The sequence below is a fragment of the Saimiri boliviensis genome, chromosome 2, assembly GCF_048565385.1.
Source record: "Saimiri boliviensis isolate mSaiBol1 chromosome 2, mSaiBol1.pri, whole genome shotgun sequence".
NCBI lineage: Eukaryota > Metazoa > Chordata > Mammalia > Primates > Cebidae > Saimiri > Saimiri boliviensis.
The window spans coordinates 191,244,947-191,267,763 of NC_133450.1; the positions used below are offsets into that span (position 1 = coordinate 191,244,947).

The 22,817-nt window shown below is 41.5% G+C and overlaps 1 protein-coding gene across 3 annotated transcripts in view; it reads left to right on the plus strand.

The window, feature by feature from the left end:
* The window catches only part of ANP32B (acidic nuclear phosphoprotein 32 family member B), a 39,472-nt gene extending 19,284 nt beyond the window's left edge, over positions 1-20,188 (plus strand). For all 3 annotated transcript variants that reach the window (XM_074395082.1, XM_039475118.2, XM_074395083.1), the window contains exons 3-7: positions 2,676-2,798; positions 8,821-9,010; positions 15,971-16,089; positions 17,389-17,440; positions 19,740-20,188. In XM_074395082.1, the coding sequence (XP_074251183.1) occupies positions 2,676-2,798; positions 8,821-9,010; positions 15,971-16,089; positions 17,389-17,440; positions 19,740-19,807 (552 nt within the window). In that variant the 3' untranslated portion in view covers positions 19,808-20,188. The remainder of the gene's footprint in view (positions 1-2,675; positions 2,799-8,820; positions 9,011-15,970; positions 16,090-17,388; positions 17,441-19,739) is intronic.
* Positions 20,189-22,817: the final 2,629 nt, after the last annotated feature.

Below are 22,817 nucleotides of genomic sequence, written 5' to 3' on the forward strand. Positions count from 1 at the left end.
TTGTTTTGCAGGAAGTGGGATGGGTTAAGTATGATACATGAGGTCAGGCGCCAGTGGCTTACGCCTGTAATCCCAGCACTTTGGGAGGCTGAGACAGTGGATCACCTGAGGTCAGGAGTTCAAGACCCTCCTGGCCAACATGGCACAACCCCGTCTCTACTAAAAATACAAAAAAATTAGCTGGGCATGGTGGCACGTGGCTGTAGTCCCAGCTACTCGGGACGCTGAGGCACAAGAATCACTTGAACCTAGGCAGCTGAGGTTGCAGTGAGCCGAAATCACGCTACTGCATTCCAGCCACAGAGCGAGACTCGATTTAAAAAAAAAAAAAAAAAAAAAAAAAAAAAGTACATGAATTAAAAACTAGAAGTATTTTTATACTTGCATGGGTTATCAGGGACATTGGAAACTCTGATTAGCCCACTTAAACATAGGATGGCTTTTTAGCAGCTATTTACATAAGTCTGATGCTAGCAGATCCTTAGTGTGTGTTTTGTGTTCTGTTTTCTTGAATTACTATTACTCTCTGTACTCTGAGACTTACTCAGAAATTCAACCTCTCAGTGACCATATTTATAGGGACTTTGATAAACCTTTCTGAATTCTGAATAGAGCTTGCTTCAGTTCTGAGGACAGGATTTTGGTTTTGGTTTTTGTTGGTTTTGCAGGTGGGGAGGTTAAGTACATGAATTTAAAACTTTTAACATTTAAACATTAATCACTTCTTTTGCAGGGCTAATGAAAGGAAATCATACTTAAAGGCAGGTTGAGTGTTCTCATGACTGATAAGGACTTTATTTTCTTCCTATCCCAGAACATAAACTGTTTTTTGAGACAGAGTTTCATTCTTATTGACCAGGCTGGAGTGCAGTGGCATGATCTTGGCTTACTGCAGTCTCAGTCTCCTGAGTAGCTGGGATTACAGGCATGTACCACCACGCCCAGCTAATTTTTTTTATTTTTTTATTTTTTTTTTTTAAGTACAGAAGGGCTTTCACCATGTTGGCCAGGCTGGTCTCGAACTCCTGACCTCAAGTGATCTGCCTTCCTCTGTCTCTCAAAGTCTTGGGATTACAAGCATGAGCCACCACGCCCAGTCCACAAACTATTTTTAACAAGAAATAAGTACTGAAAAAAAAATGGTGTATAAATGTCAGAGTTTTCTAAATTTAAACATCGATTTCATTTCAAAATACATATGCTAATAAGTATATTGCCTTGTTATTCCTACTCCCTAAGATACTCGTGTTGAAAGGATGTGGATGTTACATGTTTATGTAGTATTTCTAACCACATGGTCTAAAATATGGGTCAAGAAGAGTGATCTGTTTTTATTTTGATTTACTGAAATCATTAATAAAGCTAACACTTGACTGTTGATTATAGACTTAGATTTTTAAGCCTAGACCATGACTAGATATTTCACAGAAAATATCCCATTGGAAGGGAAAAATGTTTTAAAATGTTACATTTTCCTGTTCTGAAATACTTAATAACACCTTAAGCAGCTGACTTGTTTTAACTCAGTTTTCAGCAAATACTTATATTTTTAAAAGTTACTCTACTTTGCATCATGTAGTACATTTCATTGCATGCCAAAAACTTCATGACACTTTCATGCTATTCTAGGTATGTAGCATAATAAGGAGGACATGCATATTTATGAAGCCAGCCTGTCTGGCTTCAAATCGTAAGCCCACTATGGTAACAGCTGTATGGTCTTGGGGAAGTTTATTTTTGTCATCTGTAAACAGGAGTGGTAATTCTGCCTACCCCATAGTGTTCTTGTGAGATCAGATGAGTTAAGGTCTAGTGCCTGTCGTTTAAATACTATGTAAGGGTTAATGTGACTACTGTTGTTGGCACTTTAAAATAGAGAATTAGAATCAGCTGTGTAACCTGAGTTTTCTTGTCTGCTAAAGGAAAAGCTTGAATTAGTTGTTTTTCACAATGCTTTCTAGGCTCCAATTCCTTCTACTTTAAGATTCTAATATTCCTTGGGGAAGGCTCATTCCCTCATTGTCACGCTACTTGCCAGTGCTACTTGACCTGCAGCTAAGAAATTAGAGTAGGTGTAATAAAGGCCAGCACCAGGTTTATGCAAGATGTGGACTCTAAGGAGCTGGTTTCATAAACCTGAGGCTGCTGCCTTATGGGCTGATTTGTAGGGCCCGTCTCTCTCTTGTGGCTTTCAGAGCAACAGTCCCTGATGGCTTCCAGGTGTAGAACTCCACAGTGTATGTCAGCATTGTCCAGAATCAGATTAGGTTTCAAGTGGACGTTGCAAGTTTTGAAGGTCCGCAAAATAAGCTGCTCAGAAGGCACAGACTATTAAACCATTTACCCTTTCTGGCAGGTATAGGGTATTAATACCTTGTCAAAAAATTCTAATTGATTTTGACCTACTTTTTAAGTTAGAAAATTTATTCACTGATGTTAGAGACTGGTTGTTGACAAAGCTGTTATTAGCAGCTGATTAGGAAAACAATACTTCTAACTTTACCCTCTCATATTAATTATTTGGATTTAAACGAAATGAACATGCATGCCTTAATAGAAATAGGAATTATTTGATCTTGATAAATATTTGAGAACTTTTTTATTTACAATACCTTAGATGATGTGTGTTTCTCTGTGTGTATTTGTGTTTGTGCTGTATCCATTTTCTCTTGCAGCTTGAACTCAGTGAAAATAGAATCTTCGGAGGTCTGGACATGTTAGCTGAAAAACTTCCAAATCTCACACATCTAAACTTAAGTGGAAATAAACTGAAAGATATCAGCACCTTGGAACCTTTGGTAAGTAGTTAAGAATTTGGAAACTGGGACTTACTGGTCATTTTCATTTTCATATTTTTTTATAGTGGGGGAAATTACTGGCAATAATAATTGGTTGAGAAAGTGGTGGTTGTTTACTTTTTATAGAAGTCCCAATTTTAAAGATCAGGGTCTTTCTAATTAGATGTATTCTTGTGTCTTTGCTCTCTCCCTGCCTGATATTGTGATGGCATACTTCAGAAGAGGATTTTTGGGGGTGTTTTGTTTTGGGTCCACTTCTGAAATTTATGTATTGACTATATAGCCTTAAACATGTCTCTTACAATTTTTTTCCCCAGACTGTCCAAGCCATTATGCACTTTTATACTTTAACAGAAAAGGCTATTTATATTGTGTGGCATACCTGAATTGTAGATGGAACAATAAAAGACAGCTCCATTTTAAGCTTTAGGTCGTCTAATTCATGACTTTGTGTTCTAGTTGGATTACTGTGCCTAGAGTTTTGCATGAAAACGTCAAGATACTCTTCAGTCTTCCATTTTGGGATAAGATATGAAAAGCTAAGTTTCAGTGCCACTTGGGTTGTAGACTTGCTGTGTGACCTTGGGCAAACTGCTTCTTCTCTCTGGGCCTCAGTTTCCTCATTTATAGCAGAGAGGATAATAATCTCTGCCTTACTTACCTCACATAGGAGTTCTGAGAATAAGATAAAGTAATGTACTTACTTTGCTTTGTAAGGTAATCTACTTACTTTGCTTTTTGTCCAGCTTGTGTGGAAGTTGTAGAGGCCAGAAAAGGGCTTCCAGAGGCAGGACTGGAGACAAGGAGCTTAATGTAGTTTGTAGGGCCAGCCCCACAGGCTGTCCTATTTGGCAGAGGGTTATATAGTATATAGGAGCTGTCTTTCAGGATCCAGAACAGACCCTAGAGCAGGCGTCCCCAAACTTTTTACACAGGGGGCCAGTTCACTGTCCCTCAGACCGTTGGAGGGCTGCCACATACTGTGCTCCTCTCACTGACCACCAATGAAAGAGCTGCCCCTTCCTGAAGTGCGGCGGGAGGCCAGATAAATGGCCTCAGGGGGCCGCAGTTTGGGGATGCCTGCCCTAGAGGGTAAGACATTTCTTCTATGTTGTTTCTGTCCTGATGTCAGAGTATATTAAAATATGTGGATTTCACATCAATTGTATAAAATGCTCTGTTGATATTTCAGGAGAAGACGGAGTTAAATTATACACCTTCTTTAATGAAAAGGATTTCCTGTCAAGAGTTAGAAGATCTTTTCCTTCCTAAATTATTGAGACTCTGCTCCAATACAGAGTCAATCACCTTTTTTTTTTTTTTTTTTTTTTTTTTTTTTTTTTTTTTGAGACGGAGTTTCGCTCTTGTTACCCAGGCTGGAGTGCAATGACACGATCTTAGCTCACCGCAGCCTCCGCCTCCTGGGTTCAGGCAGTTCTCCTGCCTCAGCCTCCTGAGTAGCTGGGATTACAGGCACACGCCACCATGCCCAGCTAATTTTTTGCATTTTTAGTAGAGACGGGGTTTCACCATGTTGACCAGGACGGTCTTGATCTCTTGACCTCGTGATCCACCCGCCTCGGCCTCCCAAAGTGCTGGGAACAATCACCTTTTACTGAATCTCTGTGTGTATAATATATGTATTCTTTTAGAGAGAGATGTTAGGCTAGGCTGGTCTTGAACTCCTGGCCTCAAGTGATCCTCCCACCTTGACCTCCCTAAGTGCTGGGACTATAGGCCTGAGCCACCAAGTCCGGCTGAGTCTCTTTATTTTTCCATTTCATTAAGTTGTCCATATTTAAGAGCTCATATTTCTCATAAATGTAATGCCTCACCAGTGCTCCATGAATTTTGCCCTTTTTTTTTTTTTTTTCCCTGTTACAGGTATGCCTAGATACTCAGGCTCTTACTAGTTTTGTTTCCTTCAAACCAACCCCCATTTCCAGTGTTTAAGCCAACATTTATTGACTTTTACTGCATCAAAGGACATGAACATTTGCCCATTGTATCCTTATGTAACCCAGAGAAGAGAGAATGACTGTCCTCTTTTTAGAGATGAGGCAGCTGAGTTTTAGAGAATGTAGTACATTTCATTGTAGTAAGTTGTAGTACATTGCTCCGGATAAATGGCAGAGTAGGGATTCAAATCTAAGTCTCGGCTGGGCACAGTGGCTCATGCCTGTAATCCCAGCACTTTGGGAGGCCAGGGTGGGCAGATCAGTTACCCGGGCATGGTGGCAGGTGCCTGTAATCCCAGCTACTTGGGAGGCTAAGGCAGGATATCACTTGAAACCCAGGAGGCGGAGGTTGCAGTGAGCTGAGATCATGCCATTTTACTCCAGCCTGGGCAACAGAGTGAGACAAAACAAAACCAAGTCTGCTGTGCTTTCCATAGCCCTTGGGACCTGTTCTTCTTTTTCCACCTGTAATTTATTTCATGCCCAAATTTCAACAGGAGCACCAAATTTTAACTGCTGATGCTTTCCCATTCAGATGGGCTACACCAAGCCTGTGTTTATTGGTTAGTGACAGACACACTAATCAAAGGTTGTTGTGAGCATAAAAAACTCTTCTCCCTTTTTTTTCCCCTAGTTTTTTTAAAAAAACAGAGTAGCATGCAGTGCCTTTTCACAGTTGATTGGCCATTACCTAATTCTCATGGCAACTTGAATTCTCTGATTATCAGCAGCCTTTTTCAGTGTTACAGCACACAGAGATGGAGCAGAAGCAAATACTGTGTGTGAGTTTTTGCTTTTTCCTGATCTGGTCAGTAATGTGTGAGAGGACCCTCTGATGGCTGTGAAAGTCTCAGTTCCCCAGGATAGTGGAAGGATGAAAAATAATCTTCATTGTTTACCATTTTTAGAGGATCTATACCCATACACTTACTGGGTGCTTTATGTTTTGTTGGTAATTGTCAAAAACAAACAAACGAAAAAAACTTTGCTATGAAGTGGATAGAAATAGTACGGCCCTTATTTTACGTTGAGGAAGCTAAGGCTTGGGTGAGGCTGAATCCCTTGTCCAGAGTCACACACCCTGTGTTGGAGCCATGGGGCTACACACCAGAGCTATTTCGAAAAGCCTGGGGTCCCACCATTCTGCTGTACTTGGCACTCGGACTCCTTGGAATTAAGTAAATCTGTAGGAGAAGGTGAAGGGGGGAAATGTTGGGTCCATTTTGACTTCCAGCAGTATTCTTCAGTGGGGAAAAACACCATCCTCATCCTCATTAACCACATACATTTTGAACACCGTCTACTTTGAGCCCAGTTCTTAACAGTCAATGCAATGATTGTGAATGCCTCTGCTTGCTACAGGGACATTAATCGAGAGACAAAGAAGGCATCAATTCAAACTTCCTTGGACACCTTTTTTAAGAGACCTGGGCCATCCAAACCATCCCCCAAAGCCCTTCTAAATTCTAAGAAGGCAAGCAAAATTATTGTTAATAAAATGTTTAATGTTTATTATGGCTAGTTTATTACCTTACATCAAATTTCTGGTATGGTAGAGTTGTAATTTTTTTTTATCAGTATTTACACATTACATTGGGATCCTGAATAATCTGTGTGTAGTGTATTTTGTGCCTATTGGGCCTTAAAGCACAATTTTACTACTTTGAACAATTCTAGAGTACCATAGTTATTTGGGATTTTTGTTGTTTACTTGCTTTCATTTCATTTTCCAACCTATTGATTGGCATGTCCAAATTACTTGATAATGGGTGCTTGTCAGGAAGTAGCCAAAAATCTCACATAATTGTACAGTTTCAGAAACAGAAGAGCCTTGGAGGCCCTGTATACTGTGGAAGAGTCAATGAAACGAGATAGAGAAAGGGCTTTTGGTGGTATTATAAAGCATTAGATAAATATCTGAGGTTGTATATCTTTTTGTACACCTGTTTCTAGGAAATCTGAAATACAAATGGCTTGTCCTTTAAGTGGAGAATTTTGAGAGAGAACCTTTTTGGAGAAGCTGCCCAAATGTACTTACGGTTCTATCTTAGCTGGCATAGAGTCCGCGTTTGTGGAGAAAAAGCCAGTATGCTAGCTAGCTGTCTGGGGTAGCACTGCAGCATTTTTTTCCTCTTTGGCAAGAAGTCATACTTGGGCTCCTGGAAGTCGGGGCCTGACCAGAAGGGAACCTAAACTGAAAATTACATGAAAACAAAAGCAGCTTTGACCAGAAGGGCTGGGGACAGCTTTCTTAAGACATCAGGGAACTCACTATATAAGTACATTGTTTGATCCACAGACTGTTGGATCATTGTACATTTGTGTTATGATGGGTGCAACATGTGCCTGTTGCTCTAACCCTGCTGTATTTATTCCCTGCATTAATAAAACAAGTGTGGGAGTCTCTTTCTTGATCAAGAAGATGAAGTTTCTTCATGTGCAGGGGTCAGTAGCCCTTTTTTCTAAGGGCCAGATAGTAGGTTCATTTGGCTTTGTAGCCTCTTTATATAGTCTCTGTCACAACTAGCCTGCTTGGCCATTTTAGCACATAAGGAGCCATACATAAACAAATGAGTGTGACTGTGTTCCAATAGAGCTTATTTCACAAAAACAGGTGGTAGGCCAGAATTGGCCCCTGGAACACGGGTTCCCAACCCCTGCTCTATAGCCTTGCGGCAGATTTTCACATTGTTTGATGTCTTCCTCAGAACTATCATAGATATCTTGAGTTCTGAAAATAAGGTTTTGTTTTGTCTGCATTTCTTCTCAAGTCCTTGTGAGTGTTGTAACAGCTTTCCTAATAAAGCAGCAAAGCCCGTTCAACATCAACATTTATTTTTTAGAAATTACTTCATGTAGCAGTCCTCTTATGTTTGTTTGGGTGTTTTTAGTACTATTTTCTTAAAAGAATACCAATCAAGTTTTTCTCTTGATTCAGAACCATTAAAGGTTGTGCTTATGAAACTATCTAGATATATGTACTTATCGCCCCTATTCTGAAAGGCACCAGGCTGTGTGCTACTTCATATTGGGTTTGCCTTTCATAGGCTTCTCCCTCTTCTACCTATGGGGGTCTGCTGTCACTTCCTGTTGCTGTCTCCTGACTTGCTTGTAGTAGTACCTCTGCCCTCTCAATCTCTTAATTTACCCTTAATCAAAACTTTAGTAAACCTGGGATTGAAATACTAGTAGACTGACATAATAACAAACGAAGATCTCAGTAAATATATAGACATTTTCCTGTGCACTTTCACTACTCAGAAAACTTGATTTGAGCCCCAAGTTTTTATAGCTTAACTGTTCTTAGACGAAACTGATGGTTCTAAAGAAATGAGGTATTGCAACAAAATTTCAAGGTACAGTAAATAAAATCAGAAAAACTTTACATCAAAAAGACTGGTAACATGTCAGTCTTTTTCCTAAAAACTAAAAAAGAAGAGTACAATATTTCTCTGTATTTCTGAAGTTTCAACTCTGCGCCTCTCTGCATTTTCCCCAGCCTGTGTTGACTCCTGTCTTCCCTGAAAATAGCTGCATTGCCACACTTTATATTTTGTATTTCACCCTCTAGTGTTTCATGTCTGTGCCCTAAGTAAAATTGTAAGTACCTTGAGATTGTGCTATAAATCTCTGAATTTTTCCCTATAATATCACCTCAGAACATTAGAGACTACTTAATACCACGGAAGTTTTTAATGGCCATCTGATTATGCAAATGTTAACATTTGTTTCAACTAAATGTATTAAACTGTTTGATTGTCTCATACTGTGAAAATAATCTGCATATAATAAAAATTATTTTCATTTTAAATTTCTTTAGACTGCTATGCTGCCAGAAAAACATAATAGTTCTCTGGGAGAGTAAGTAGAGAAAGAGAGAGACTAGTTAAAGTCTAGTAACCTAATATAAAGGTTGCAAAAGACTTGATGTGTTTTTCTACATACAAGACTGAGTGGGTAGCAGGAATTGAATATAGAGCCTAGAATTTTATCTCTTCAACAGATGGGTTTGTTACTTATATTCCTTTGGTTTAGGAGTTGTGTCTTTTGATCCTTTTCTTCAGAAAAAGTTAGAATGTCTGAAAAGCCTGGACCTCTTTAACTGTGAGGTTACTAACCTGAATGACTACCGAGAGAGTGTCTTCAAGCTCCTGCCCCAGCTCACCTACTTGGATGGCTATGACCGAGAGGACCAGGAAGCACCTGACTCAGATGCCGAGGTGGATGGTGTGGATGAAGAGGAGGAGGAGGAAGGTGAGTAGGCTCAGCATCCAGTGAACTTGATGTCTGCCTTTGAAAGCCTCTGATGAAAGCTCTTGGATGTTGGCTGGGCGCAGTGGCACATGTGTAATCCCAGCACTTTGGGAGGCTGGGGCAGGGGGATTGCTTTAGCCCAGGAGTTTGAGACTAGCCTGGGCAACATAGCAAGACCTTGTTTCTACAGAAAATAATAATTATAATAAAAATTAGTCAGGTGTGGTGGTGCATACCTGGAGTCTTAGCTGCTCAGGAGATTGGAGGTTGAGGTAGGATTACCTGAACCCAGGAGTTTGAGGCTACAGTGAGCCATGATTATGCCCTACTGCACTCCATCTCACATGACAGGCTGTTTCAAGCTACTTGATGTTCTTACTATTGAGGAAAATTGTGTGTGTGTGTGTGTGTGTAATTTTTTTTTTTTAATGTAGGCATTCTGTTAAATTTATAGCTAAGGCCTGTTAACTCCTGGCCTCAAGGGATCCTCCCACCTCAGCCTCCCAGGTACTGGGATTGTAGGGATGAGCCACTGAACCTGGCCTGGGAAGCATTTCCTGAAGCCTACAAGCTAGGTTAGGATGCTGTGCATGTGAAACTGTAAACCCCTTACTTACTCTTACAGGCTTGCCACTCTGCTGTAAGTCTTCCTACTTCAGGGGTTTCCAACTCATAGGCCACAGACCAGTACCACTCCATGGCCTGTTAGGAACCAGGCCACATAGCAGGAGGTGAAGGGTGGGCAAGCCTCATCTGTATTTACAGCCACTTCGTATTGCTCCCATTACTGCCTGTGCTTTATCTCCTGTCAGATCAGTGGTGGCATTAGATTCTCAGAGGAACTGTAACCCTATCTTGAACTGCACATGTGTGAGGGGCCTAGGTGGTGTGCTCCTTATGAGAATCTAATGCTTAATGATCTGAGGTGAAGCTGAGGCGGTGATGCTAGTGCAGGGGAGTGGCTGCAAATTCAGATTAACGTTAACAGAGAGGTTTGACTACACAGAGACCATAATAAATCAATTTCTTGCAGACTCCTCAAACCTATCAGTGAGTGGTAAGTAAAATTTAAGCTGTATCTGCTGGCAGGTTTTATAGTGGCAAGTGAGTTGGTGTATCTCGGTTGTACAGCTGCATCTGGTGGCACGCTTTAAGTCAGAATCTGATGCTTATTTTAGTCCATATGTGGCCTTCCCTTTTTTTTATTTACCATTTCCATCCACACCTCTTTACTGCACTGTGTATTTGTCTTAGCCCCAGTTTTGGTAAGCCCACAAGCTAACCCTAGCCAAAACAAGTAAAAAACAAGTATAAGTGGAGAGCTTTGAAAAGGGGGAAAGGCTCAGTAATGAGATAGCAGAAGACAAGACTGCCAATGAAAAAAAAAAAACTTCACTGAAAAGAAAATATCAAGAATGATACTTAAGGCCGGGCGCGGTGGCTCAAGCCTGTAATCCCAGCACTTTGGGAGGCCGAGGCGGGTGAATCACGAGGTGGAGAGATTGAGACCATCCTGGTCAACATGGTGAAACCCCGTCTCTACTAAAAATACAAAAAAAATTAGCTGGGCATGGTGGCACGTGCCTGTAATCCCAGCTACTCAGGAGACTGAGGCAGGAGAATTGCCTGAACCCAGGAGGCGGAGGTTGCGGTGAGCCGAGATCGCGCCATTGCACTCCAGCCTGGGTAACAAGAGCGAAACTCCGTCTCAAAAAAAAAAAAAAAAAGAATGATACTTAAATGACAGGTTCATTAAAACAGGTGATTCACATTCTCCAAGCCCACTTTGTATAATATGTGGCAACCAGCTATCCAACACAGCCATGAAACCTTCAAAACTGCCTCACTGGCTGGGTGCAGCGGCTCATACCTGTAATCCCACCACTTAGGGAGGCAGAGGCAGATCACCTGAGGTCAGGAGTTGACGAGCAGACTGGCCAACATGGTGAAACCCCATCTCTACAAAAATTAGCCAGGCATGGTGGCGCAGGCCTTTAGTCCTGGCTACTTGGGAGACTGAGGCATGAGAATTGCTTGAACCTCGGAGGCAGAGGTTGCAGTTGAGCTGAGATTGCACCATTGCACTTTAGCCTGGGCAGTAGAGCAAGACTCCGTCTCAAAAACAAAAAGTTACTCACCACATGGAGAGCAAGTACTCTGCATTTAAAAGACAAGCCTTTAGAGTTTTTCAAAAGAAATATATGTGAACACAAAGAACAGAAGCAATTATTGAAACCTACCACTTCATCAAATGTGTCTGCACTGAGAACATCTCATTTTTAGTGGCTAGCTAACTGCATTGCTAAAGTAAGAAGCCCTTTACTATTGAAGAGTTGATCCTGCCTGCTACTAAGAACATTTGTCATGAACTTTTAGGAGAGGCTACAGTTAAGCTGCAGTTCAAAAGGTAGCATGTGTTCCCTCTTTCGGCTAGCACCGAAACTAGACGTTGATGAAATAGCAGGGGAGATCGAGGCACAGTTGTTAAAGAGGATTGATGAGTCACTGAGGTATGCAGTGAAGCTTGATGAGTCTGCCACTGTTGACAACATGGCAACAATGCTTGTTTTTGTGTGATACATTTTCAGGAGGATGTACATGAGACTATGTTATGTGTGCTTCATTGACAATGCCACAGCTGCAGAACTATTGAAGTCTTTTGAATGATTAGGTATCAGGAAAACTGAATTGGTCATTTTGTGTCATATATGCACAGATGGGAGTGGCTGCCATGGCTGGACAGCTTTCTGGTTTCACTACTTGGGTCAGAGAGGTTGCTTCTGGATGTGAGTCTGTGTACTGTGTCACTCATAGAGAAATGCTGGCTAGCTGACAAATGTCACCTGAACTTAATGTCTTGTAGGATGTGATTAAAATTAACAGCCACATAAAAGTACATCCCGTTAACCCATATTTGTTTACATAACTCTGTGAGATGGACACAGAACACGTCTTACACAGAGCAGTGAGATGGTGTTTTAACGGTAGATCAGTGGCCAGAGTTTTTGAGTTACGAGGCCTGCTCCAGAGATTTCTTTTAGAATAACAGTTGCCACTGGCAGAACATTTCAGTGATACAGAATGGGTGGTAAAACTTTTTTTTTTTAAGTTCAGGGGTACATGGTGCAGGTTTGTTGCATAGCTAAACGTGTGCCATGGTGTTTTGCTGCACAGGTCATCCCATCACCAAAGTATTAAGCCCACCATCCATTATCTAGTCTTTCTGATGCGCTCTCTCCCTGCCCCTGACAAAGGCCCCTGTTTATGTTGTTCCCACCGCTCCATGTGTCCATGTATTAACATACAGTGTTCAGTTTTCCGTTCCGAGCATTCGGATTTTTGACGTGTTTCAAACATTAGCAGTGATATTGAAAGAGACTGAGCCAGAGCCTTCTTTCTCTCAGCTGGTGCATGATTACCTAACTCAGCTTTCAAAAGAGTTTGAGCATTACTTCACAACCACAAAAGACCCTCGAACTCGGAAGGACCCATTTGTGAAAAAGCCAGGTCAGTCGACTTTGTCCATGCTTGAAGAGGATTAAGTGGTTGAGATAACAAATGGCAGTGGCCTTAAAAGTATGGTTTGTGACAACTTCAAAATTTCCGTATATTTTGTATTAAAGTCAAGGTGGAATATTCTGAGATTGCCACAGAAGCACTAAAAAACCTGCTTCTGGTTCCAATATCCTATCTTTGTAAAGCAAGGTTTTCTGCAGTGACAGCAACCAAAATAAGATTATGGAGTAGACTGGACCTAAGCAACACACTTCGGGTGTCACTGTCTTCCATTGCCCCCAGAAGGGACTGTCTAGTTGCAGGGAAAACAAGCTCAGGGTTCCACTGATTCCACATTATGGTGAGTTGTGTAATTATGTCATTATATATTATAATGTAATGATAGAAATAAAGTACAGAATAAACATAATGCATTCAATTCATCCTGAAACTATCCCCCCACCCCCAGGCTGTGGAAATACTGTCTTCCACAAAACTGGTCCCTGCTGCCAAAAAGTTTGAGGACTGCTGTCCTACCGTACTACAGTCATCCATCATCTTGGGTACTTACCTCTTGATTCTTGGGCCTGGCACTTAGTAGGTACTTAGTACCTGCTTGTTACTGCCAACTAGAAATAAAATAGCTTTCCCTTCCATTTACATATGACTAGAGTTTAAGAAGGTAATGATTTCAAATAACCAGAGGTTAGATTCCATTTGTCATTAATAAGGAAAATAATCTCTGATCATAACATAGACTTAAGAGATGATTTTCAGTATTTTTGGCATTTGATCTAGGATTTTTATATAAAGATTTTTTTTAAAATGCTATTTTCTATCCAAAATATTCTTCCTGACTAGCTTGTGTTTTTCTTTGCATGTCGAGTTTGTTTACTCTGAGTCACTTATAGAATAAAACGCTTCTCACTTCAGGTGGCTTAAAGCTGCAGTCTCCAACCTTTTTGGCACCAGGTACTGGTTTCATGGAAGACAGTTTTTCCACAGATGTGGGGAGGGGGAAGAGGGTAGCTGGGGGCGGCGGCTGAATTGTTTCAAGATGAAACGGTTCCACCTCAGATCAGGCATTAGATTCTCATAAGGAGTGCACAACCTAGGTCCGTCACATGTGCAGTTCACAAGAGAATTCGTACTCCTATGGGAATCAAACAGGTGGTCTGACAGGAGGCGGAGCTCAGGTGTTAATGCTCACTGGCCTGTTCCTCACCTCTATTTGTGCGGCCCAGGCCACAGACCAGTACCAGTCCTGGGAGTTGGGGACCCCTGGCTTAGAGGAAGCAGAATGATTAATTTTCACATCAGTCAGCATGAAGAATACTTGGTTGTGATGTTGCTGAAGTTGGTGGTATTGTTCTAGTTGAAGCATTATTTTAAATACTTCTTTAAAAATCAGCACATAAGCCGGGCGCGGTGGCTCAAGCCTGTAATCCCAGCACTTTGGGAGGCCGAGGCGGGTGGATCACGAGGTCGAGAGATCGAGACCATCCTGGTCAACATGGTGAAACCCCGTCTCTACTAAAAGTGCAAAAAATTAGCTGGGCATGGTGGCACGTGCCTGTAATCCCAGCTACTCAGGAGGCTGAGGCAGGAGAATTGCCTGAACCCAGGAGGCGGAGGTTGCGGTGAGCCGAGATCGTGCCATTGCACTCCAGCCTGGGTAACAAGGGCGAAACTCCGTCTCAAAAAAAAAAAAAAAATCAGCACATAAGACAAATTGCCGAGAAAATGGAGGTGGAAAAGCATCAGGGAGTTTGGGTGCAATTAATGGTATAATACTCTGGAAGTGTTCTTATAGCTTTGTTTTGAAGCATATTGAAATAGGCAAAAATCAATGAGTTACAGGGAAGCAAAATGGACAGAGAATAGGACATCTCACTTATTTCCAAATGTTACGTCCTTTTCTCCTTTCTACAGTTTTTCCGTTTCTCCTAAAAACCATTTGTGCTTGTTGTCTATTTAAGTTCACCTCAACCAGATAGAATACCCACATGTGCAAGAGCCTGTAAGGGAGAGTTCCTGAGAGCAAAGACTGGTCAGGCAACAAATATTCGAGCATTTCCTATGTGCCAGGCACTGCAGAAAATAGTGGTTTAAAAAAAAAAAAAAGAGTTCCTATCCTCTTGGACCTTACAGAGAAATGTTTTGTTTTGATCATAAATAGGCTAAGGATGGTGGCTCACACCTGTAATCCTAACACTTGGGGAGGGTGAGGCAGGATGATTGCTGGAATCCAGAAGTTCAAGACCAGCCTGGCAACATTGCCAAACCCTATCTGTATAGAAAAAAAAATTTTTAACTGAAAATCATAAATAATAATTACAAGTAAGCAAAGTGTTCTGTAATGGAGAAGCATTGTCACTCATGTGATAGCCTGTGACCTGGCATTGAGAGGTTATCTTGAGTAAACTCGACTGCCTAAGGAAGTGATGTTGACTGAGACTCCAAGGTGGAGTCTGAGTTAGCCAAGCAAAGAGAGATGGAAAGAGCATGCAGAGACCAAGAGGCAGGTGAGAGTATAGTGAGCTGTAGGACCCGAGAGAAGCAAGAACTGCTGCACTAGAGGTCTGCGCAAATCAGGTAGAGATGCAGATGCCTCTCAGCCTCCTGTTCCCCAAGTCACAGGGTTATTTGGGTGTTTCTCGGGTTCCTGATTTGAACAGCTGACTGTGACTGTGATGGTACTATTACCCAAAAGAAGGTACATGATTTTTTTTTTTTTTTAACTTTTTACTGTGGAAAATTTCAGACAGTGATAAAGGTAAAAATACAGCAAAACGTGCTGGGTGCAGTGGCTCATGCCTGTAATCCCAGCACTTTGGGCGGCTGAGGTGTGGATCACAAGGTCAGGAGTTCAAGACCAATTTGGCCAACATGGTGAAACCCTGTCTCTACCAAAAATACAAAAATTAGTCGGGCATGATGGTGGGTGCCCATAATCCCAGCTACTTGGGAGGCTGAGGCAGGAGAATTGCTTCAACCCGAGAGGTGGAGGTTGCAGTGAGCCAGGATCGTGCCACTGCACTCCAGCCTGGGCAACAGAGCAAGACTCTGTCTTGGGGAGGGGGTGGGTGGGGATATATGTAGCAAAACAAACCTCCATGTTCTTATCACTCAGCTTCAGCAATTATTGGTCATAGCTGATGTTGTTTTATTCCTGCATACACCCTTATCTTCTTCCCCAGTCCTTATAATTTTGAAGCAGATCTTAGCCATTGTATCATGTCACCAGTGAGAATTATAGTGTTTGTCTTGTCTACCAGGACTTCTAGCTTTCTGACTTTATGGGACTGTTGGACAAAGGGACTGAGCTGTAGCACATTGTAGAAAGTGACTGCAGTTCGTGGCCTTACCAGCGTTTGTTCTGTGAGCCAGCCCACAGATCCCCAACACCTTGTGCCTTTTGGACCACTGGGGATATTTAATGAATCCTATTTGGACTGTTTTCAGAAGGAGATGATGAGGAAGATGAGGAGGATGAGGATGGTGAAGAAGAGGAGTTTGATGAAGAAGATGATGAAGACGAAGATGTAGAAGGGGATGATGACGAAGATGAAGTCAGTGAGGAGGTCAGTGCAGCTGTTTTCTACCCTGCTTCCTATTTGTAATTCAAACAAAAGTGGGAGTTTAAAAAAGATGGCAAAGAAGAGAAAAACACCTTTTGAAGAAATTAGTATACCTGTGAATAGATTTACAATACGAATCTGGTTTAGTTTTTGTCTGCCTTTAAATAACTATTAAATGAAATGACTACTGGCTGTGCAAGGTGAGTTTTGGCCCTCTCCGGGGAAGGAACGAGTTGAGTATTCAGGGTGGTAAGAAAACTGGAAATGTTGAAAATTGATGGTATGTCTGTTCTTTCATTGAATTGTAGGGAAGTATATGTTTACCAAGTCTAAACTTTTTCTTGTGTATTCAGTAAATATATTCCCAGTATATTAAAGAATTAGGGGTACAAAATTAAATGAGATTGTGTCCTGCCCTGAAAGAGCACATAGTCTAGTTTATGGGACACCCAGTAATAGAGTATACCTGAGGAAATCAGTGCTATATAAGGGCAGGAGAAAACAGTGTCTTGACTTTGACCCTCAAAGAGGTTTTTGGGAAACAGGCAGACAACAGTAGTTAGCAAAAAGCATGTTCTTGTAGTATAAAAATAAGTCTTGGGGTTCGTGTGCTCTCATTAGGTGTATGATTGACATTAAAGTCCTGAAAAAAGCTTTGTATATGAATGAGATAGAGAAATTTTTGTCTAGGCCGGGCGCGGTGGCTCAAGCCTGTAATCCCAGCACTTTGGGAGGCCGAGGTGGGTGGATCACGAGGTTAAGAGATCGAGACCATCCTGGTCAACATGGTGAAACCCCGCCTCTACTAAAAATACAAAAAATTTAGCTGGGCATGGTGGCATGTGCCTGTAATCCCAGCTACTCTGGAGGCTGAGGCAGGAGAATTGCCTGAACCCAGGAGGCGGAGGTTGCGGTGAGCCGAGATTGTGCCATTGCACTCCAGCCTGGGTAACAAGAGCGAAACTCCGTCTCAAAAAAAAAAAAAAAGAAAGAAAGAAATTTTTGTCTAAATACGTTTTGAAATTTGAGATTTTAAGATCATTTCTTGAATTATCCAAAGTCATATAATTAAACATCTAGCAAATGAACTGCTTCTAAATTTTTTTTTTAAGAAAAATTGTAAAATAATGCTGATTAAGGAAAATCAGTGGGTCTTGGTACATCCAAGTAGATACAAATAAAATTACAGTTTCCTGCTTAATACTGTTGCATTTATTTGTACTTCTTGGTTTGGCAGAATTTGTACTATTTGCCCTTCTCAATTTGGCAGAATTAATCTGATATTATACTGTTATTCTCTAGGAAGAAGAATTTGGACTTGATGAAGAAGATGAAGATGAGGATGAGGATGAAGGTGGGTCTAATGCATGCATTTTGATCATTCTCAGTTAAAAATTAGATGAAAACATCTATTATTTAGAATTTGATACCACCGAGAAGAAAATAAAATATCCTTGGCTCTGGCAGTCTACACACACATTCACGTTCTTGTCTGTATCATCCCATTATTGTGTCTGTGCTAGTGCAGGCTTCCTGCTGCTACAGCAGTTACTCTTGTCTGATTGCAAGGGTCCTGTTGGTCTTCAGTCCCCATGGCATTTTTTTGTTATTTTTTTTTTGAAATGGAGTCACACTCTGTCGCCCAGGCTGGAGTGCAGTGGTATGATCTCCGCTCACTGTAGCCTCCATCTCCCAGGTTCAAGCGATTCTCTGCCTCAGCCTTCTGAGTAGCTGGGATTACAGGCATGTACCACCACACTCAGTGAAGTTTTATATTTTTAGTTGAGGCGGGGTTTCGCCATGTTGGCTAGGCTGGTCTTGAATTCTTGGCCTGAAGTGATCCATCCACGTCAGCCTCCCAAAGTACTGGGATTACAGGTGTGAGCCACCACACCCAGCCTGGTCCCCATGTTTTAAATGGAGGGACCATTTAAAGCCATTTGATTTACTGCCAAGTGTGAGGTTTCTGTGTTTGGAGTTAATTTTTTTTAAAAAAAGTTTAATAGTTGAACCATAATTTTCAGGATATATAAATAGATATACTAGTTTCCCAGTTTGATCAGTGTTAGTCCTTTCCCTACCACAACCAAGACTAATGGAATAACTGTTACTTAATACTATTAAAAGTTTGCCAGCCTGGACATCATAGATCCTGTCTCTACAGAAAATTAAAAAGCTGTGACTAGGTATGATGGCTCATGCCTGTAATCCCAGCACTTTCAGAGGCCAAGGCAGGTGGATCACCTAAGGTCAAGAGTTTGAGACCAGCCTGGCCAACATGGTGAAACCCTGTCTCTACTAACACAAAAATTAGCCGGGTGTGGTGGCACGTGCCTGTAATCCCAGCTACTCAGGAAGTGGAGGCAGGAGAATCACTCAAACCCAGGAGGTGGAGGTTGCAGTGAGCCAAGATCACACCACTGCACTCCAGCCTGGATGACAGAGCAAGACTCTGTCTCAAAAAAAAAAAACTGGGCATGGTGGTACATGCCTAGAGTCCCAGCTACTCGGGAAGCTAAGGTGGGAGGATTGCTTGAGCCCAAGAGGTTGAAGTTGCAGTGAGGCTATGATGGTGCCGCTACACTCCAGTCCCAGTGACAGAGCGAGACACTGAAAATAAACGTCTCATAGTTGAGTCTCAGAGAATCAGGTGTTCACTGTGCTGCTGGTTCATGCTTTCTCAGCATCCACTTTGTCAAGCTCTCGATTACATTTATATTAGATATTACCCTGGTTAGGACCTTGTCACTGCCTTTAAGAACCTGTATGAAACATGATTCAGCATAGTTAATTTCATTAAAATAACCATGGATTTTATTAGTTGAAAAGATTGGTCTATGTGTAAGTCTGTGTCTTGACTACATAAATACTTTTAAAAGTCCCTTTTTAGTTAATATTAGAAGTGTTTTGTGTGTTACTTAATTATCAGAATAACCTTTTAAAGTCAGTACCATTGTCCCCATTTTACAGTTGAAAAAGGCTTAAAAAGAGGTTAAGTTTGTCCAAAATCACTTGAAAATGAGTATGGCTTGAAGACATGCTAGATAGCTCGAGGAGGTTGGTTTGTTTTGTTGGAGACAGTTTCACTCTTATTACCCAGGCTGCTGTGCAGTGGTGGGATCTCGGCAACCTCTGCCTCCTGGGTTCAAGCAATTCTCCTGCCTCAGCCTCCCGAGTAGCTGGGATTACAGGTCTGTGCCAGCATGCCTGGCTAATTTTTGTGTTTTTGATAAGAGATGGGGTTTCACCATGTTGACCAGGCTACTCTGGAACTCCTGACCTCAGGTAATCCACCCATCTCAGCCTCCCAAAGTGCTGGGATTATAGGCATGAACCACTGTGCCCAACTAGCTCAAGTTATTAGTGTGCATTTTAATAATTGATAGATTTGTAAAAAGAAACATTTAGAAGAAAACACCTTAAAATTGAGGAAACTGGGTTAACGTTCCTGTGTGAGTTGAGTTGCTGTGCATTCCACTTTTCTTGGTTCTGTGGTCACCACTTAAACTTCCTATATCACCTGTATTAATCTGATCAAGTTTACATCGTTTTATCTCCTAACAGTCAAACTTTATTGTTGTTGCCGCCATTGGCAATAAACTAAGCAAAATGCCTTTCTAACTGTCCTAAAGTCAGTTTTTGTTACTTTACAGAGGAGGAAGAAGGTGGTAAAGGTGAAAAGAGGAAGAGAGAAACAGATGATGAAGGAGAAGATGATTAAGACCCCAGATGACCTGCAGAAACAGAACTGTTCAGTATTGTTTGGACTGCTCATGGATTTGGTAGCTGTTGGGAAAAAAAAAAAAAGGTAGCTGTGATACAAACCCCAGGACACCCACCCACCCAAAGAGCCAAAGAATAGTTCCTGTGACATTCCGCCTTCCTTCCATGTAGTCCCTCTTGGTAATCTACCACCAAGCTTGTGGACTTCACCCCAACAAAATTGTAAGCATTGTTAGGTTTTTGTGTAAGACTCTTGCTGTAGCGTGGATAGCTGTGATTGGCGAGTCAACCGTCTGTGGCTACCAGTTACACCGAGACTGTAACAGCATTTTTACTTTCTGTACAACAAAAAAGCTTTGTAAATAAAATCTTAACATTTTGGGTCTGTTTTTTCATGCTTTTCTTTCTAATGAGTTTTTTGTTTTACATTAGGACATTTTATGTGACAACTGCCAAGAAAGTATTTTTAAGAATTTACGTGAAATAAACACGTTACTCTTTGGTAAAGCCTAGTTGTATGCTTACATTTTTAAATTATACTCTCATTGTAAGCTCATGTTAAAACATATCAAAGAACTGGTTTTTTTATTATTAGTTTTTGAGGGGAATTGCACAAGTGTGTAGGATCTTTTATATATAATCCTCATTGATGACTGGGAGTAAATGAAGCAGACTTTTAAAAATAATATTCAAAATGGAATGCTCTGGTGCCCTGAAAACCAGTAAAATAATATTAGGTTCAAGTGTTACGTGAATTAAGGGAAAGAAGATAGTAAAAAGCAAAAGGCCTTCACTAGAGTCCCAGGAAATCTGAATTATAGTTCTGGCTCTGCCACTGATTTTCTGTGTGACCTTGTGTTGACTCTGGGTCACTTCCCAGTCTGTAAAATTGAAGGGGTGTGACCAAATGGTTTCTGAAGTCACTTGTAGCCTGATGTTCTGTGACCCTTACTGACAGGAAGGTCTGAAGAAAAAAAATGGGCTTTGCACTAGGCTGAAACATGTAAGGTTTGACTGATGGGTGAGCAGGGTATGGTTTGTTGTCAAGACAGGCGTGAAAAGGGGAAATGACATGTGAAAAGCCTCACCAAGCATGGGGTAGGCACTGCCTGAGGCCAGCTCAGGTTTTCCAGAAGATGCTGATTTTCTCTATTATTACAGATCTTAAAGAAAGGAGAAGGATATTCTGTCTGTATTCAGGGATTAACCATTTAGTGAAAATAGATGTATGATGGCATCAATACAATTATTGATAGTGGAATATTTCAGGATTGTTTTAGTAAATCTTAGCTATAGCTACTGGAATGACTTGAGGTTTTTGATGCATGTAAAAGCAATATGTAAAATTGGAATTGAGTTTGAATTTATAATTAGCAAAAGTCAGCCTCAATGGAGCCCCCAAATACTGTACTTTAAAATCAAAGTCTCCCAGAGACTTTAAAATGGAGTTCCTTTTTGCAAAGAAAATCCAAGAAAATGAAATTTAATTTCTGATTTTACTGGTATGACTTTATTTTCCCCAACCATAAGGCCATTTTAGCAAACCTTCAATACATTGCAAAATGGCTTCTTCTGTAGTCTAGGTGTGTCCTTAAGGTTTTGCTTACTTGTCAGATGTCAAACACAGTAACTTAAAATGATGATTTTCCCGTATCTACCAAGCCCATTGGCTAGGCAAAAGGGAAGGGAATTGGGTTAAAGCGAGAAGCCTGCCCTTGGTGCTCTTAGTAACTAGTTAAGAAGAAAAGACATCAACACAAGTAATATTTACTAGGACTTTGGAGCAAAGGGTTTAGGTAAGTTTTAGTGTAGTTAAGAGGCTGGACAGGTAGCACCCAACCTGGAGGGAGGGAAGCTTCTTAGAAAAGTAGTTGAGCTGCACATGCAAGTGTGAATAGCATTTATAAACAGGAATAGATAAAAGAAGGGAGTATCTTGGTAAGCAGAGGTTAGAGGTAGGAAATTGCTAAGTACAGACACATGAATAGATGATGATACTGGACAAGTCATTTGAGCCCTTCTAAAGGGTTTTGAAGGTCAAACCCTTTTTGTACATTATAGTAAAATGTTGATTTGACCTACGTGGCCAGTGAGGATGCCTCTGACATGGTTAAGAGGAGTAAGTTTGTGGTGATGAGGTCACACAGCAGACTGTTTTTGGAGTTGTCTCCCATCTGAAGGAGGAGAACATTGAGAGGGTTTGCTTCCAGCTTCTGCAGTAAGGCTAGATGGCTGGTTGGTCCTGACTGGCTGCTCCGAGATTGGTGGAGATGTGTTCCACATACACACCTGTTAGGTGTGTGATACACTGGCATGTCATCTTTTGGAAGCTATGATGATTTAAAATGTTGAAGCTAGCCGGGCGCGGTGGCTCAAGCCTGTAATCCCAGCACTTTGGGAGGCTGAGGCGGGTGGATCATGAGGTCAAGATATCAAGACCATCCTGGTCAACATGGTGAAACCCCATCTCTACTAAAAATACAAAAAATTAGCTGGGCATGGTGGCGCGTGCCTGTAATCCCAGCTACTCAGGAGGCTGAGGCAGGAGAATTGCCTGAACCCAGGAGGTGGAGGTTGCAGTGAGCCGAGATCGCGCCATTGCACTCCAGCCTGGGTAACAAGAGCGAAACTCCGTCTCAACAACAAAAAAAAATGTTGAAGCTATTGTTTGTAGAGATGGAGAAACGGGCACAAGAGAGGATCCAGAACTGGCCAAAGTTGTCCTTGTGAAGTAGTAAAGAACCTAGCCTAGAAACCATGGCGCCTTTTTTCCAACCTGTGCTCTTACCAATAGTTCACTCCTGCTTCAGGAGTCCAGCGCCTGAAGAATAATACTGGCCAGTGTGGAAACGTGCAAACCACCTTGTGTAAGATACTGAACCCTACCCGCTCCTGTATCACCACCACCAGGACTCCTGGTACATATTCCAGGATAGGTACAGGAGACTTGAGTCCTGTTCCTGGCATTCCTATTTGGGCTACACTACCTACCCCATCACCGGAGAAAA